The sequence below is a fragment of the Paroedura picta genome, chromosome 5 (genome assembly GCF_049243985.1).
Source record: "Paroedura picta isolate Pp20150507F chromosome 5, Ppicta_v3.0, whole genome shotgun sequence".
NCBI classification, from domain to species: domain Eukaryota; kingdom Metazoa; phylum Chordata; class Lepidosauria; order Squamata; family Gekkonidae; genus Paroedura; species Paroedura picta.
The window spans coordinates 118,819,026-118,837,761 of NC_135373.1; the positions used below are offsets into that span (position 1 = coordinate 118,819,026).

At 46.3% G+C, this 18,736-nt stretch overlaps 1 protein-coding gene across 4 annotated transcripts in view; it reads right to left on the bottom strand.

Moving 5' to 3' along the window:
• Positions 1-4,347: 4,347 nt before the first annotated feature.
• The window catches only part of LOC143838587 (solute carrier organic anion transporter family member 1A2-like), a 65,369-nt gene continuing 50,980 nt past the window's right edge, over positions 4,348-18,736 (bottom strand). For all 4 annotated transcript variants that reach the window (XM_077340152.1, XM_077340154.1, XM_077340151.1 and 1 more), the window contains exons 9-15: positions 18,292-18,456; positions 17,165-17,360; positions 14,895-15,060; positions 11,243-11,427; positions 8,107-8,171; positions 7,420-7,537; positions 4,348-5,964 (exon numbers count right to left, since the gene is read on the bottom strand). In XM_077340152.1, the coding sequence (XP_077196267.1) occupies positions 5,733-5,964; positions 7,420-7,537; positions 8,107-8,171; positions 11,243-11,427; positions 14,895-15,060; positions 17,165-17,360; positions 18,292-18,456 (1,127 nt within the window). In that variant the 3' untranslated portion in view covers positions 4,348-5,732. The remainder of the gene's footprint in view (positions 5,965-7,419; positions 7,538-8,106; positions 8,172-11,242; positions 11,428-14,894; positions 15,061-17,164; positions 17,361-18,291; positions 18,457-18,736) is intronic.

Sequence of the window (18,736 nt, forward strand, 5' to 3'; positions counted from 1 at the left end):
TTTGTCAGACTCGCTTCTGAACTTCCCCGCAGTCACCGAACCAGTTCTTTTTTTCGAATGAACATCAGATTGCATGCGGTTCGGTGAATCAGCCGTAGGCTCACGGTTACGACCAGGGCACGAGTCTTTCAAGGAATCCTCTTGTTGGAGTGGTTGTGTTTGTAAAGTCAAAGAAAAACAAAAATGTCCTGGGTCTGGAGGCTTCTGCATATTTACAGGCTGCTGAGTTCTGACTCACCACGTTCTATACGGCGATAAATGTGGTTCGTCTTTAAGTTGCTCCTTGATCCCTGGGCTGTTTCTTCATTCCAGGAGTGGTTGCTTGCTGATTGAAAGGTTTTCAAAAGTTGTTCTTGGCGATCCTATTATGAAACCCGTAGCAACCGGATTAAATTCAGCATGCCTGTTGAAACACTTTAACCCCTCTGGAGAGATTCATAGAATCATAGAATCATAGAGTTGGAAGGGGCCATACAGGCCATCTAGTCCAACCCCCTGCTCAACGCAGGATTAGCCCAAAGCATCCTGAAGCATCCAAGAAAAGTGTGTATCCAACCTTTGCTTGAAGACTGCCAGTGATTCATGGATGCTTGAGGCTGATCCTGCACTGAGCAGGGGGGTTGACTAGATGGCCTCTATGGCACCTTCCCACTCTAGGATTCTAGAAGACTCAAGCTTAGGGATGCAATTATATCTCATCTCTAGAGTACAGAGATCAAGTCCCCTGGAGAAAATGGCTGCTCAAGATGGTGGAGTTTAGGCCGTGTTACCCTGCTGAGGTTCCTGTCCTCCCAGGTTGCATTCACACATTTCTAGAAGTTTCCCAAACTGAAGCTGGCAAGCTTGCCCCCATCATACACCTCATCAGTGGCCAGGCTGTCTTGGGTAACTCTATTCCGACTTCAGCCTTGTGAAATATCTGCAATATGGCTGGTTACCACTGGAAGGGAAGGGACAGGGACTGGGGAAATGATATCATGCTGTGCTCTAGGATTTGGACAACCATAGAGTTTTATCCATCCACCCTCCTCAGGCTCCCCCCACCCCCAAAAAATAACCTCTCTCCATTTATTTTCCAACCCACAACTGGCAACCCTAATCCAGCACTTCATTTAAGAGTTTAGCGAGATTATGGTCCCCAACCATTTTAACCTCTGAACAACCCTCTGAAACAGGTTAGGCTGAGATGGGGAATTATGGGCCAGAGAGTGACTTGCCTATGAAGAAGAGCTGGGTTTGTTGTACTCTTCATACTTGACAGCGTAAATATTTATGACCAACTGCATTCTTGTAGGATCCGAGTAAGAGATTATGGGGACACATAGCGTACATTCTATCAGTGATCTAAGATTGTGCAAAACAGTTACCTGACTGTGGATATAGGCTTACTAGTCTCGAGTTAGTGGCTAGACATCTCCTAGAATTACAACAGATAACAGTTACCTAAGAAAACATTCGCTGCTTTGGAAGGTGGATTGTATATTGTTATATCTCACTGAAGTCCCCCACCCCACCTCAAAACCTGCCCCTTCCTCGAGGCTTCACCTTCAAAATCTCAACCTTAGGTAGATGTGTTAGATTTCAAGGAGAAAAGAGGGGGCTACAGTGTGAGCATGAGTGTTTTTAAAAAGACCACGTACCTGTAGATGCTGAAGAACATAGGAAGAGCCATGCTGCATCATAGCAGTGGTCCATCTAATCCAACATCCTAAGAACATCAGAAGAGTCCTGCTGGATCAAACCAGTGGTCCATCTAATCCAACATCCTGCCTCACACAGTGGCCAACCAGCTCCTCTGGAGGACCAACAACAGGGATTAAAAGCTGAGGCCTTCCCCTGATGTTACCTCCTGGGTCTGGGATTCAGAGGCTCAGTGCCTCTAAATATGGAGGTTCCCCTCAGCGACTATGGCTAATAGCCATTGAGACACATCCCCCATGAATCTATCTAATCCCCTTTGAAAGCTGTTTATTCCTTTGTCCGCCACTATGTCTTTCGGCAGGGAATTCCACATCTGAGTGGTATCAATACCATATAATAATCATCCCTATGTCCCAATATACTGCTGCCTCAGGGGTACAGTCTCTTTTCTCCCCCATTGTTCCCCCCAAGAATGAAATTATTCTGGGTCGACTGCAGGGATCTGGAATGATGGGCAATGTTTCAATTTATCTGGACCCAGCCCATAATCTTGAATCTTCGGTCTTACACAGGAGCCTCTTTCTCAAGGCACATTAAATGCCTTGTTTTGCTATTGTGTGATACGATACTGGGCCAGGCTGTTTTGACCAACGTTATCAAAGGTTCGGATTCAGCCGCTGAGAGACAATCAACTCCATCCAATCTCTACGTGGGATGGTGCCAATTAATGAGAACCAGCTGCGATTGTGTAGAATTGTAGGAGGACTTGATTAGTTCATTGTCCCAAGGGGAGCATCTTGGACTGGGCCATAGGAGCGTCTCTGAACCATGAGAACAGGAAAGGATCTTCTCGTTCTCTCATCAAGAAGATAGGGCAATCAACATGGGCAGGACATTTTGACCATGATGACCAAAACTCTGAGAAGTTATATCTTGCAACTGGTATTGAAGACGTTTCCCCCCATGTGTTTCCAATCTTCACTTAATGTTAATCGGTCTAACACAGGAATTCCTGACCAGGGGTCTGCCGTTCCTCTCCTGCCTTAATGGACTCAGGGACAAGCTATAGAACTCATCATTTCCATTGCACCCCGTCCCCCCCCTTTCCAAACATGAGTACTCTTGTGGTTTCTGAACTTGGGAGGGACAGAGCCTGCATGCCCAGTTCTGCCTTAAACCACCTCCTGTCTCTCTCTCGTCCCCCCACCCCCCGCCAGTCCTCCTAAAGCCTGCTTATTAACACTCATGCTCCTTGGAGGATGTTCTTTTCCTGCCTACAAAGTCAGTAAGTTCTTATGAATGGGAAGGGACGGAGGGGCTGGGCTTAGGTGGCAAGTTAGGCTGAGGAAGGGAGAGAGAAAGAAGTGGCAACCCTCAGAATAAGGCTGGTCTGTGATGGCCATTCTAACAGAGTCCTGTCTCCCCCCCCCTCCCGCAGCAATGCACAGGGCCCAGCCTTGCAGCTAACAAACCCTCTACTAGGCAGTAATGTGGAGGAGGGAGGGAGGGAAGGAGCAGGGACACTCTGGCCTAGTCAAGGTGGCACTTTCCCTACCTCCCTCAGCCTTCTCGACTGGGCATCAGCACATGCAAAAAATATTGCACCATTTCAGATTTGGCCCGAAAGAATTAGGACCAGATCCAAAATGCATGAATATGCCTTCACTTTTCAGATTTGGGCGAATCCAAAATGTTTAAGGATCTTTCCACATGCATACGCCCCCCATTCTCAGACAGCAGACAGTATCTCTGCTGCTTGAAAAAAGGGGGAAGAGAGTACCTGCTAAACACCTGATAATGTCAGGCATGCCGGTCCCTGGGAGAGGGATTTAAAAGGAGTGGGAAGCATGTCTCTCATTATCAGCTGTTCGGCAGACTGCTCTCACTTTAAATGCTCCCACAATCAGCACAGGCCCCTTTGCCTGTGAACATAAGTAGAGGGGAGCATTTAAAGGGAGTGGGTGGCCACCTAGCAGCTGATAGGGGCAGGTGCACTACATATTCTCTTTAAATCCCAAATAGGGAGGAATTTAAAAGGAATAGACAGCATGCCTATCATTATCAGCAGTTAGGTGGCCATATTCTCCCTTTAAATGCTTTCCCCTATCTTCATAAGTAAAACTGCCTGGAAAGGCTTTTAACTTTAAGCATGAAGAGGGATATAAAGGGAGTAGAGTGCCTGTCATTATCAGCTGTTGGGCACACCACTCTCTCCTTCCCCCTTCTCAGGAGATTCCTGAGAAGGTGAGAGGGGGGTGCATTTAAACAGGCCAAATCACTGAACTGCTCCTTGGCAACCTTTGATTCAGACCATTCATACATAGGGGGTGGACAGTTTGGGTTAGATAGGTTGAAAATTACCCGAATCACCATTCATTTGGGTACTTTTCAGCTTATCTGAGCCAAATCACCCATCCGTATGCCTGACTCCAGCTCCACCTGTGGCTGACTCTGCCTGGAGAGCTCAGTTGGTAGGCTGTGAGTGTAAAGATCGAAGGGAGGGGAGTCCGTTGTGGTGTGGTATGGGGGGGATCTGGGCTGTTTTCTCAGCAGTTCCTTCTGCCATAGGAAAAGCAAGGGGAGGGTGAACGGTGCAGGTGATGGTGTCACCTTTCTGGTGACATGTCATTTCTGGATGATGCAAACAGATAAGTTGGCCAAATAGTGGAGATGAAAAAAAAGTAAAAAAAAAAAAACAGAGTCAAAAAGCAAAAATAATTATTTTTATAATATATTCCTATAAGGTACAAAACTATTTCCTTATATCCAAATTCTTTTTCAATCAACCATTTCACAAAGGTAGGGGGAAAAAAATTGAATGCAAAAGTCAAAATAGTTATGTAGAAGCATCTACACCATCAGAATAGTTACATAGCATTTACATCTAATTTTCGTAGTATTCAAGCCATTTTATTCGTATTACGTCAGAAAGTCTTACAACAACCTTGAAAGGTAGGTTAGCATTATTATTATTATTATTATTATTATTATTATTATTATTATTATTATTATTATTGGTGGCAAGCTAAGGGTCACATCTGAGGCCTCTGCGTTAGTGTGTGACCGGGGGTCAAACAGTGGTGAGGGGGTACGTGTACTCAGTTTATTCCTTGGTTCTGCTAAGCCTATTGATATTCTCCTGTGGAATAGGAAGGTCCATATTATTAAGCAGGTTGCCAAGTGTTGTGCTCATGTGCTTAGCACACGGGAAAGGCCACTCAAGCTCGATTAAAAGTGTCCTAGAGGAATTTTATTATGCAATTTTTAATGTACCTATTAATCATGCAATATTAAATATTTTTTAAAATTTTGTCTCGGTTCCCAGTGTTCTTTGCTATCTGTTTTATCTTGCCGTAGCGCTGTCTTAAATAAATTTGAAATTTGAAAAGTCTATTGAATAATTGGAGGGAACCTTTCGGACTGACTGGCGATTCTCTTTGTCGATAGACAATGTTTGTTTATATCAATCGCAAAAGCTTTATGCAGGCAGTAGAAATGCAAAAGAAAAACTGACCTACAAGACAGTGCAGGGAGGTAAACACAAATGTACAAGCAACTTTCGCAGTGGAGGTCCGACAGTATCTGCCAGCCGCTGCTGCTTGCCGTAGGTATTCCAGGAAGAAGAAGAAGAAGAGTTGGTTCTTATATGCCGCTTTTCCCTACCCGAAGGAGGCTCAAAGCGGCTTACAGTCGCCTTCCCATTCCTCTCCCCACAACAGACACCCTGTGGGGTGGGTGAGGCTGAGAGAGCCCTGATATCACTGCTCGGTCAGAACAGTTTTATCAGTGCCATGGCGAGCCCAAGGTCACCCAGCTGGTTGCATGTGGGGGAGTGCAGAATCGAACCCGGCATGCCAGATTAGAAGTCCGCACTCCTAACCACTACACCAAACTGGAAGAGTGTAACATGTGGAATACTCAACTTATAACAGAGGTGAAACTAAGCTGCTACAAGCTGGCATTGAGCTTGAGTAAGAACGTAAAAGCTCCCATTTTCTTTTATGAATCCTTTGAGAGAGAGAGAGAGACGGTGTCTGTAAGAACTTTCAGTTTTTTTTCATCCTCGTTTATCGCTGCCACTTGAAGTGCTCCTAGTCTTTATTGAAGTCCGTACTTTCACGATCAATTACTTCTAGGTGCAAACAGTTTTGGGCGTCTGGGACATCGCTCTGTCCAGCTGCTCCATTTTCCTCTTCCTTGGCTTCGGTCTCGAGGTTTCCATCCCCCCTGTTCTTAGACCGTCTCCATAAAATCAGGAGGATGCACACGCAAGGGATGTAGGATACCCCTCGGAGGACAGCGGGCACAGTCAGGTACAGCAGCCTGGAAGACAGTTTGAATGGCGTTAAAGCACCACCAAAACCCTCACTTCACTGTTATCTACCGAGACCCACAAGTGACCCATGCCCAGATCTTGTTTTCAGATCTGGTTAGAATCTCATGCTAGGATCTGGGGGACCCAGCTGAAAATCCCCACTCTGCCATGAGAAGCAGCAGCAAAAAAAAAACATGGAAAATTGCATGTTGGGAATTCTTGCCCCCCTTTTCCCCCCTTTTGCACCTCCATTTTGTGCCTGATCCTTTTGAAAGGTGTGGAGCACGGATAGTCAAACTGTGGCCCTCCAGATGTCCATGGACTACAATTCCCACGAGCCCCTGCCAGCGTTTGCTGGCAGGGGCTCTTGGGAATTGTAGTCCATGGACATCTGGAGGGCCACAGTTTGACAACCCCTGGCATGGAGTATATAGTGATGTGTTAGCATGTAATGTGCAACCACCTCCCCAACATAATGCCCATGGCTTCCATGGTCATATTCCCCATCCTGTACTGCCAACCTGAAACTTGTGGAGGCCTTGCCAGTGAAACAACTCTACAAATTCTCTGAATCAGAGCACCAGACATTACAAGGTTTTCTGGAGTTTGTAGAAAATGGGTGGGCCCAGCTGGAGCTTTTGTCCAGCAGGAGTTCTGATTGGCCACTGGGGCTCCGATTGGCGGTGCAGATTTTTTTTTTTTTACTTCTTAGACAACAGCTGCCACCACAGCACAAATATTTTCTGAACGGGAAAATATTTTTAAACAATATATGCCTTTAAAAAGGCAACCTGTTTATCAGACTAGCTATTAGAGTAATTTCACAAGCTCACCACACATTGGCGGCAGCCATTTTGTGGTTGGTTCTGCCTATTCCTGCAGCCATTTTGTGAAGGTATCTACCGGACTTAGAAAGGTTGAGGGCCTCTGCTCTGTGGTGGTGCTGGGTAAAAATCAGCTAACAAACCAAATTGGCTGGTTTGTGCCTTGCAAGGCCGTGTTCATGAACTGAAAAATGTTAGAGATTTTTTATGCAGTTTGTGGCACTTTGTGAAGAGCATAAAAATCAGCATTTCTGTGAGATCACTGAGGAACCGCTCTAATGGTCAGGAATTTCTTCTGGGTGCTCAGCTGAAAATTCTTTTGCATTAATTTCAACCCACTGGGGCGACAGAAAACAACTCTACTCCATCTTCTATATAACAGCCCTTCAAATATTTGAAGATGGTTATCATATGATCTCTTAGTCGCCTTCTCTCCAGGATAAACAGACCAACCTCCCTCAACTTTTCCTCATATGTCTTGGTCTCCAAACCCCTCACCATCTTCATAGCCCTCCTCCGGACACGCTATAGTTCCTCTACCTCTTTCTTCAGTTGTGGTGCTCAAAACTGAACAAAGTACTCCAAGTGAGGCTGAACCAGAGCAAAGCGGTAACATCACCTTGCGTGATCTGGACGCACCTGTATGTGTCAGCATCATACATTCGGCATGCTCCTTCTCCTCCACATTTCTTGGTTCCCCATTTCAAGCACGTGGTATCTATCATAGCTCCAAAATAAATGGGTGATGGGATTCCAGCTATATGGCACAGAAAGGATTGATTTTAGTGCTTGTTTAACCTTTTATTCTGCTGCTTAAGATAATGGATGCCACAGTCCCTGGAATTATATGTTTATGTCAAGATTTGATGTGCTTTTTTCGTCTTTTAGATGTGCACACCCTAGCTTAATTACTTCATCCTTCTCCTCATGTCTTCTTCAGATTATTGCCTGAAATTCTGCTCCAATTCTCACTTGGCTCCCTTCCACTATGTTCAGAACTGTAATCCTCAGATGTAATGGAATATCATTCTGCATTGGGCAGGGGATTGAACTAGGTGGCCTGTATGGCCCCTGCCAACTCTAGCACTGTATGTATAATTGTAGTGCTATAACATTATAACAGGTTCCTAATGCAGCAGTGCCACTTTGAAAACATGACCACATAAACCTAATGTCTCTAGGGAGAAATCTGGATGACAATTATCGGCTTTCTTACACCCAGTGTGGGAAACGACTTCCTGAATCAACTCTCCGAGAACACAGGAAAGGTATCTTTTCTCTCCGATTATGCTTGGAATGCACTTTGAAGGGACAAATGTGACTTACCAAACACTCTTTCTGCCAGGGCATGCAGGCCCACCCCAAACGATTTCTCCTCTGGCTTTAGAGACCTAGGTAATAAGGATGTTTCATATTAAACCAATAAATCATAGAACCATAGAATCAAAGAGTTGGAAGGGACCTCCAGGGTCATCTAGGCGAGGGGTAGTCAACCTGTGGTCCTCCAGATATTCATGGACTACAATTCCCAGGAGCCCCCTGCCAGCAAACGCTGGCAGGGGGCTCCTTGGAATTGTAGTCCATGAATATCTGGAGGACCACAGGTTGACTACCCCTGATCTAGGCCAACCCCCTGCACAATGCAGGACACTCACAACTATCTGCCCACCCACAGTGACCCCCATTCCATGCCCAAGTGATCCCCCCACCCAAAATCTGCAGATCCAGATGATGTGTTTGTCTCCCTTTGTTTGCATCTGATTGCTCCTGAACCGGTTCCTGGCAATTTATTCTAACATACCTGTATATTTACATGCATCTGTATAAAATACAATTCTCTTTTGATTGCTGTTTAATAAATTACCCAGTGGCAAACCCAGATTCACCACAGCATGAACACTCCACAGTTCCCTACATCTAATCCTTGCTCTCTAACTATGGCTGCATCCATGTGGAGATTTCTCCACCATGGTATACAAAGTACTTTTATTTTTGGCATCCATGTGCTGTAATATAGCGATCCCCAACCTGTGGGCTGCGGACCACATGTGGTCCTTCGACTAATTGGAGGTGGGCCCCGAAGGACGCCTTCTCTCCCCCCCCTGGCCCTTTACTTCATCCCCCCCCCCTCAGCCCTTTACAACACACTTCATTGTTGTGGCATGTCTGTATCTTATTTTGAAGGGGTGTTTAAACATTACCATAGCGATCAGAGAGCGTTAGGGCAGTGGTTGAGAGTAGAGGAATAAATGACCCCCCCACCGGGCCTCAGTAAAAGGCATTGAGTGGTCCCCGGTTAGTGGTCCCCGACGTTGAGTGGTCCCCGGTGATAAAAAGGTTGGGGACCACTGCTGTAATATATCCATTTCCCATGCTTTCCCTAGCATCAGTAAATTCTTTTGCACACCTAGTTTAGTACAAATTTCCCCCTAAAAGGAACATACTCCAAGCAATCTATTTGGATAAGAAGATGAACATTTTGACAGTCTCGCCTACATCAGCTTCATTTTCCCTTCCACATGACTACAGGAATTTTGAGTGCACTTTTTAAAATTAAGTGCTATATTACTATAGTGTTATATATAGATAGTGTGTACTTCTGTCTGTATTAGGGATGTACAAGAAAAATTGGATTATTTCCTGAACTTTGAGGGGTAACTTGAATTACTCAAATCCCAGATTCGGAACTGGGCTTTGGGTTCACCTTGATTCAGGAAAGATTCCCAAATTTCTGCCCCCAGTTGATCCATGGAGAGGCTCCTCTCTGGGGATCAAGTGTTTGGTCAGTCAGATTTGAAAACCCGAATTAAAAGCCAAAACGATTTTCTTTTTTGTGATTCAGGTCCTGAACGAAACTGGGAATTCTCAATTCAGGTAAAAAACAAAAAGGATCATTCAGGTTTTCAAGTTTTTACCACGTGAATATACAGCCCCAATAATTTTACATATGTATACTTATCCTGTATACATATATATAATTATAACATCATAACTACCACAATCTACTGGTTCTTCTGCAATTTGCAGGTTGTTTTTTTTAAGTCAGTCTAAGGTCCATTAAGGTAAAGGTAAAGGTATCCCCTGTGCAAGCACCGGGTCATGTCTGACCCTTGGGGTGACGCCCTCTAGCATTTTCTTGGCAGACTCAATATGGGGTGGTTTGCCAGTGCCTTCCCCAGTCATTACCGTTTTACCCCCCAGCAAGCAAGCTGGGTACTCATTTTACCGACCTCGGAAGGATGGAAAGCTGAGTCAACCTTGAGCCGGCTGCTGGGATCGAACTCCCAGCCCTATGGGCAGAGCTTCAGACTGCATGTCTGCTGCCTTACCAATGTGTAGGGGTCAACTAATATTAACTTCACTACATGTAATTCCTCTATAGCAGTTTTGAATATTGTGAATTCGGTTTGAACATTAAATCACTTAAAGAGAACAGAAAGGAAGGAAGGCTAAGGAGAAAAATCCGATGTTGAAATGGACAAGACTTTTTTTTTTTAAACTGACAAGCAGCAGTGAAGCCCCCTTTTCCATTTTGCCGAGTATTAGAGTAATCTCTGATGTGTTATCGGCCACAATGAAAAATGGGAAAGAGTTACACAATCACGTAGTACAGGGAAACATGCTGAGTGTACAGAATACATGGTAGAACTCACTGATACTGGCATTGCAAACTGTGATCCTTAGCAATATGTGTGTAGGTGTGTGTGCATATATGCACACAAACACCTGTGCAAAGTCAGCTGCAACTCTACCACACTTTGCCCTAGGGCTGCAATTTGTATGGGGGAGGAGTGCTATGGCAGAAATTTGGAAGTGTGTTTTTGGCCTTGTGCCACTAAATAGGAAAAAAAATTGGGGGGATATATTCACTTGTGTCCTAACTACATGGTAACATTAATTTCCTGCCCTCTCTTGCAAATTGGTGTGGTTTTATCTCTGTGATTCTACAATTTGATTCTGCACTCCGGTCATGATCTTGGCAGTTTTTCAAAAACCTGCCCTGTGCAGAAAACCCAGGGAAACAGCAACATAAAAGTGAACTGAGAAATGAAGAAAGAAAAATCAGTGCAGAACAATAAAGGAAACCAGACAGACATGCACAGTGAAAGTGAGGGAAAACACCCATGCATAATTGACTGATCAATTTTTGATGTGCATATGTACGGGTAAATGGCCAAAACTCCAGTGTGGATATTCCATTGGGCCAGGAACCACCAACATGTTGGTATTATAAGATCTTAAAGCACTTCTGGGGGCATATTGGGAGAGGCAATCCCTTGGATATGCAGGGTCCTGATCTGGAGGGGAAAAACAAACCTGGAGAATTGAATTCTTAAAATGACAAAATCTATCCCTGAATATAAAGCTCAACTATTAGCAGGGGATACAAAGGCAGCTTCTTGTGACAACAATAATCTCACTGCTCATTTTTTTAAAAAGCAGCAATTTGTACCCTGCATACCTTATTAGGACCATGTAGCCCGGCATGGCTCCTGTGGAGTAAATTAAGCAGCAAACTAAGGACAGAATTAAATAGTAGTGCAACATGGTGTCACACGCCTCTTCTCTGCCACACTGGCCCAGGACCGCCGAGCTGTTTGCCAATGGAAAACCCGATGCCGGAATGCAGGTGCAGTTTTCAAACACCTGCGGAAACAGTGTTTGAAATCAGGTGAGGTCTTGTGATTGGTAGCTTCTGAGTCAAGAAATGTCAGAAGAGTTACTTACTCAATGATACAATACTTGGTTGCAAAGCTCGCATTTAACTATTGGCAGATGCTAGAAAACCCATCCCCAACTTAATGGGAAGGGACATGCTAATGTATGGGTAGAGAAAGCAATACTCTGTGAACTCTGATGGCCCAGGCTAGTGTTGGGAGTCAGCTGGTGATGAGGCAGAGAATGACGAGGAACTGGAGCTGAGCACCAGTCACAGAATCACAGAATCACAGAATCATAGAGTTGGAAGGGGCCACACAGACCATCTAGTCCAACCCCCTGCTCAACGCAAGATCAGCCCAAAGCATCCTAAAGCATCCAAGAAAAGTGTGTATCCAATCTTTGCTTGAAGACTTCCAGTGAGGGGGAGCTCACCACCTCCTTAGGCAGCCTATTCCACTGCTGAACTACTCTGACTGTGAAAATTCTTTTCCTGATATCTAGCCTATATCATTGTACTTGAAGTTTAAACCCATTACTGCGTGTCCTCTCCTCTGCAGCCAACAGAAACAGCATCCTGCCCTCCTCCAAGTGACAACCTTTCAAATACTTAAAGAGGACTATCATGCCTCCTCTCAACCTCCTTTTCTCCAGGCTGAACATTCGTCAAGTAGCCATGAGAAGGAGGGACCCAGGGGTGAGTGGCAGACCTTTCAACCAATGGCAGATGAGGCAAGTCTTTCATGGAGGAGTGACTGGCTGGTTGCTCGTTACAGCCAAAGGCCGGAAGATACACCTGAATCCTTGCAGGGTGAGGACTCTCTCCCTGCATACGTCTTTGCAGGTGCTGGACTTGTTCTCCAGCCAAGTCTATATGAAGCTGAGGCACTAAGTCTAGGTATAACAAGAGAGACAGCTGGTAGGTCCACGTCTAAGCACCTGGAATCCTGCCCAGCTTGATTTCTTGCCTGTTTTTGACCCGGATTGCGCCGGGACCTCACTGCCTGCCACCTGCCCTCAACTCTTGAACCGTTCTTTCACTGTGCTGATCTTCTACCTGCCTGCTGACCTCTGGACAGACCCCCAAGCTGTCTTTCTGCTTACCTGATCATAGACTGGTAAAGACAGTCTCTGTTGCTTTAGACCAGGCTTTCTCAGACAAGATTTTGGGAAACCGTGGAGTTTCTTGACAACCCTGGAAGGGTTTCCCGAATGGGTGGGAGTTAATTGATTTTGTATGTATTTTAAAAAATGTGTTAAATATTTATCGAGTGATATGACCATTTATGGTCAGGTCAACCTGCCCCCCCCCTCCCAAAATGGCCAGTGATGGGACTGGAGGGGTGGAACGAGGAAGAGCCTTGGGTGGACATGTACACAGCTCTGTTTCTCAACCACATTCTGCACGATCACAAGTACTTCTGGGGTTTCTTGAAGCCCGGAGAATGTTTCAAGGGTTTCTCAACAGTACGGAAAAGTTGAGAAAGGCTGCTTTAGACTCTGAACACATTCCTTTGCCTTGTTGTTGACCTCGCTCCGGGACTGATAACAGCACGGCCAGATTGCTTAGCAACAGCACAGCTAGGAACCCTGGCCACTCCAAGGTGGGACGGGCCAAGCCAAGCAAGTGCTTCCAGCCCCATCTAGGAGACAAGCTGACTCTCCAGGCCAACCTGGAGAACTCACCTGATCTCATTGGATCTTGGACACCAAGAAGGATTTGGCTGTAGTTAGCACTGGGACAGGCAAACATCCACCTCTGAATGCGTCCGGCCTTGAAAACCCAAGGGGGCTGCCATGTCAGCGGCGACTTGATGGCCATTCCCACTGTCAATATTCTATGCTTTGAACTGAATGGCTCAGACTAGACTGATCTTGTCAAATCTAGGAAGCTAAGAAGGCTCATCCCTAGTTAGTTCTTGGATGGGAGACCACCAAGGAAATCCAGAGTTTTTACAGTGAGGCAGGCAACGGCAAACCACCTCTGGACGTCTCTTGCCTTGAAAACCCAACGGAGTAAATCAGCTGTAACCTAACACTTTTCAATGGCAATTTTCTGTGCTGGCTATTTGGGGATTGTCTAGTCCAGGGGTAGTCAAGCTGCAGCCCCCCAGATGTCCATGGATTACAATGCCCAGGAGCCCCTGCCAGCGTTCCATGTAGTCCATGGACATCTGGAGGGCCGCAGTTTGAGTACCCCTGGTCTAGTCTGTGCTTGAGTGTTGCCCATTTTGGACAGTTTGACATAAAAAGCCCAATCCTGCGACGTCTCTAAGAATTGGTCATTCTAGGAAGACATGCACACCAAATTTCAGCTTTTTCTCGGGAGTATCTTAAGCACTGGCTACCTTCATGTTAATTCTCTATTGCATGCATGAGTCTCAGACTTCTCTTAACTTTGTGTGTGTGCCAAGAACCTAAAAAGGTCAAAACAAGGGAAATAAACTAAAATCTCTGTAGAGTAGAACATAATCTGAAAAAAATTACTACTAATATTAATTGAAGTTAAAAAAACAAGGCTTGAGGGAAAATAACTTGTTTTTGATATGGAACACATCTTCTGGCGTAGCCCTGGGATGGAAATGGGTAGAGACATGATGTTCTTAGCCCCACCCCACGGAGTGCACCAAAAGAGGCCGGGGAAGCTACTGGGCGCCATGGCAGGCAGCAGGATGGGACAGTGTGGGCAGCAGGAGGAGGCCAGGCCACTTTTTTGCTACCTGAGGAGCCCTGGGCAGTGGTGCAGCAGCCGGGAGGGCCAGTACTGCCCCACCTGAGGTTTCGGACAATAGCGAGGTGGCACGGAGGCCAGGTGGGCCAGTAATGCCCTGTCTGAGACCTCAGATGATTGCGAGGTGGTATGGGGGCCAGGCGGCCCAGCGCCACTCCACCTGAGGCCTTGAAAGATTGTGAGGCGGTGTGGAGGCTAGGCAAGCCATCACCACCACAAAGTTGAGGAGAGGGGGGAAGGAGTAGGGAGTCTGCGTGGGGAGAGAGAGGAGAGATTCAGTGTGTTTGTCTGAGGGAGAAGGGACCAGGGAGGAGTTAAAGTAAGCGAGAGGTATGGGTGGTGAGGGCAGGGTGGAATTGGGGAGAAAGAGTTTGTATGTCTGTCTGTTTGTGTGTCTAAGAGAGGGGGAGGGACCAGGGAGGAGGTCAGGGAAGTGAGAGGTCAGGAGGATGAGGGAATGGGAGGGGAGGAGTGTGTGTGTGGATGGATGGGTGGATGGAAGGAAGGAAGGAAGGAAGGAAGGAAGGAAGGAAGGAAGGAAGGAAGGAAGGAAGGAAGGAAGGAAGGAAGGAAGGAAGGAAGGAAGGAAGGAAGGAGATCGTAGGTGGAATCGGAAGGAAGGAAGGAAGGGTGGTGGATGGGTGGGTGGGTGGGTGGATGAACAGCTCTCAACTGATCTAAGCATGGAAGGGCAGCTATGTGCAGTCCAAGATTAAAATCTTACTGTACTTCTTCCAGTTCCATTCACCACATCACATCCAGCCAGGCATGCCGAAACGTATGCGATCCCGTTTTTTCCACAGACCGGGTCCCACACTTTGGTCGAGCACCCACAATGACTGTTGCATTCTGCAAATAAACTTGTTTCCGAGTAGGAGGTACGCTCGATGCTGGGGGGAATAATTGAGAAAGGTGATCAGGAATGCATGAGACAATGAAATAAGATCAAACCCTTTTGCACGAAAAAGGAATTCTTTGGTTGACCTTATAGCCCAAACGTGGAATACCTCAGTGTTGTGGGTCTCCCGATGACCTGCCAGCTAATTTCAGGTACAATCATAGCTCAGGTATAACTACTGTTGCCAATCACAAGGTGATGGCTGGAGATCTCCTAGGATTACAACTGAGGTTCAGGTGACAGGGAGCAATGACAGAGATCAGAACCCTTGGAGAATATGGCCACGTTTTTGATGGTAACCTTTTGTCGTAGCAGGCAGGTCTTGACTGGAGTTGCCAAACTTCAAGGGGCACCTGGAAGACTTCCAGAATTACAACTGATCTTCAGATTAAGGAGAGGAAATAGCTTCTCCAAATGACAGGTTCTCTGGTATCACACAACTAGTGTGTTCCTTCCCCTCCACAGGTTCCAGCTTCCCCAGGCAGCTAACCAAGTTCTCCAGGAACATCCCAAGCCAGATTTGCAAACCCTGGCCTTGCTTAATTTTTGAGAGGATCCTTGTGAGCCCCCCCCCCCCAAAAGGTGATGGGGATGTAGATGCTGATCCGTATCCATATACTGGCTGCATGGTGAAACTAGATGCCATGCTTGGATTGGTAAAAATTAGAGTCAGAAACCTGTAGAAGTACTACCTACCTATGATAGTGGGAAATGATGGGCCACAACAATACCATGCAATCTATAAAGTCCCCAGTATTTCCCTGAAGGTACTCTTGAAAACATACCAGGCTTCGGGACTTCCTTTGAAGTTTGACATTTCAACTAGGGTCTAGAAGGATTCAGGAAAAAAACAAAACCCTAATATCCAGTGGGTGGGGCCAGATCTAGTTCCCATCAGTATTCTATTCCTTTTTTCCCTATATGTATTTTCATTATCCCCTCTTTGGTGCTGGTGGGATGTACGGTCAAGTCACAGTTGGCTTACAGCGCCCCCTGGTGGAGTTTTAAATGCAAGAGACATTCAGAGGTGGTTTGCCATTGCCTGACTCTTCACAGAAACTCTGGCCTTCCTTGGTGGTTTCTCATCCAAGAATTAACCAGAGCTAAGCTTGCATAGCTTCTGAGATCTGGTGCTAGTCAAAGAAGCATAGAAGCATAGAGTGGGAAGGGGCCAGACAGGCCATCTAGTCCCACCCCCTGCTCAATGCCGGATCAGCACAAAACATCCAGGATAAGTATCTGTCCAGCTGCTGCTGGAAGACCACCAGTGAGGGGAAGCTCACCACCTCCTTAGGCAGCCATTTTAGAGTCACAGAGTTGGAAGGGGCCATCCAGGCCATCTAGTCCCACCCTCCAGCTCAGGACAGGATCAGCCTCAAGCATTCAGGATAAGGATCTGTCCAGCCGCTGCTTGAAGGCCCCCATTGAGGGGGAGCACCCACTTCCTTAGGCAGCCATTTTAGAGTCACAGAGTTGGAAGGAGCCATCCAGGCCATCTATTCCCGCCCCCTGCTCAGGGCAAGTTCAGCCTCAAGCATCCCGGATAAGGATCTGTCCAGCTGCTGCTTGAAGACCGCCAGTGAGGGAGAGGCTCCCGATGTCCTTAGGCAGCCCATTCCGCTGCTGAACTAGCCTGACTGTGAAATTCTTTTTACTGATATCTAGCCAGTACCATTCTACATGCAGTTTAAACCCACTACTGCAGGTCCTGTCCTCTGCTGCCCACAGGAACCACTCCCTGCTCAACCTTTCAGATAACTCAGGAGAGCATTCATGTCCCCTCTTGACCTGTCTGGGCCATTCAGGTCAGGATGCACAGAATTCTGGAAGTGGAAAGCACCGTCAGGTCCATTTATGGCAACCACAAAGGGCTTCCAAGGCAGGAGAATTCCGTGGCGTTTGCCGTCATCTGCCTCCATGTCACAACCCTGGTATTCCTTGGAGATCACAGGTCCAAGTTCTAACCAGAGCAGACCTTGCTTAGCTTCCGAGGGTTGACAAGATCGGGGTAGGCTGGGCTATCAAAGGAAGAGCTCCCTCTCCTGTCTTACGTCAATAAAGGTCAGGACGAGGATCATTCGAGAGGAGACACGTACCCTTCGTAGGAAATGGTTAAGCCAGCCACCGACGAATTTTTGCAGACCATGAAATAGGCACAGAAGTAGATGAGATACTCCGCCACGGAACTCCAAAAACCTACGTGGGCAGCTCTGTAGGTGCTTATCTTGAATTTCTTCATCAGCAGGCCTCCCATGAAATACCCAGTGCATATGATGGGGAGATTGTAAACAGCTGGTGGAGACGGAAAGTAAAAATCTGGTTTTAGACACACCCCAGAGAACTGAAAGCACCGAAGCTGCAGCCAGCGTCTAAATCTTAGCCAAGCAGAATTTTGTTGTAAATTTGGGGGGACAGTGGCCTATGTTTCCATTGCGATTCCACTGTACCAGGGGCAAGATTGAGTGCTGGGTGAAATGATACATTCTTCAGCTATGCCTTTATTTACAGAATACATGATCCAACCCAGCCTTGTTGGATTCTCACGAACTATAAGTAATACTTAAGAAAAAGAAAACATGTTTCTAGTCCTCATGGCTCCTAGCGCTACCAAGTTTATCTCTTACAGCAGTTTATTCATGGAGTATTCAGCAATTCCTAGCACTTACTCTAAAGCTCCTCCAGGTCCTTCCCAAAAGTGATGTAACAGAACCACCGGTATTGCCCCCCTCCGCGTCCCCACTCCCAAGCCCTTCTGCCCGGTTTGGCCTTAAGAGTCACAGAGATTGTCTGGGTTCAGACATAACACAACCCCCTGATTTATTTTCTCTGTGCAAACCGAGATACGGCTTGCAAATGTGCAGCCAGAGGCTGAATTTTTTCAACAAATATTTGTTTCATCAATTTTGCTCGTTCCTCAGATCCCTGCAGAGACCTGGTAGGTGTTCCGGTATGAATTTCACAGGAGGCGAAGCTACAAACCACAAGCCAGGATGCCTGTGTTCACAAGTCACACCCTGAAGATGTGGTTAATAAAGCAAACCATAGTTTCGGCTTTGGATTCGGCCTGTCCTCAGTGTTAGTGAAGGAGGCTGTGTTAAAACAGTCCCATTAACCACAGTCAATGTCATTAAATCATCGTTTCTGGATGACCGATGAACCAATCTGTTATGACACGGCCAAGAAGGACGGCGATTCAGTAAGAGTGAGAAGGTCTTTCCTTTACCTATTAAAAAGATGGCATTTGAGGCCGATATGCCGTATTGCTGTTCCAGATATTTCGGCATGAACGTGATCATTCCGATGTAGGCACTAAACTGCAGCACGGTGATGCATAGGAAAAGCATGTAAATGGGGTTGTGAAAAAGACTTTTCAGATACGGGATGAAATCTGGAAGTGAAGCCAAAAGAACCGTTAGTTGTTTTCGGTCCCCTCTCTCCAGCCTGCCCCCTAGTGGCCGGTCCTGACCCAACCTGACCTCCCAACCTTGGACCCTTCTCTTTGAGATTCTATTCTTTTCCTTGGTGAATCTGGAAAGTAGCTCAAAACTTGAAAACTTCAGAGAAAACTTTGAGCCTTGGAAACCTTAAGAGAGGAGAACCTTCACAGGGCTGCAGATCATTCATTCATTCATTCATTCATCCATTCATTCATTCATTCATTCATAGCA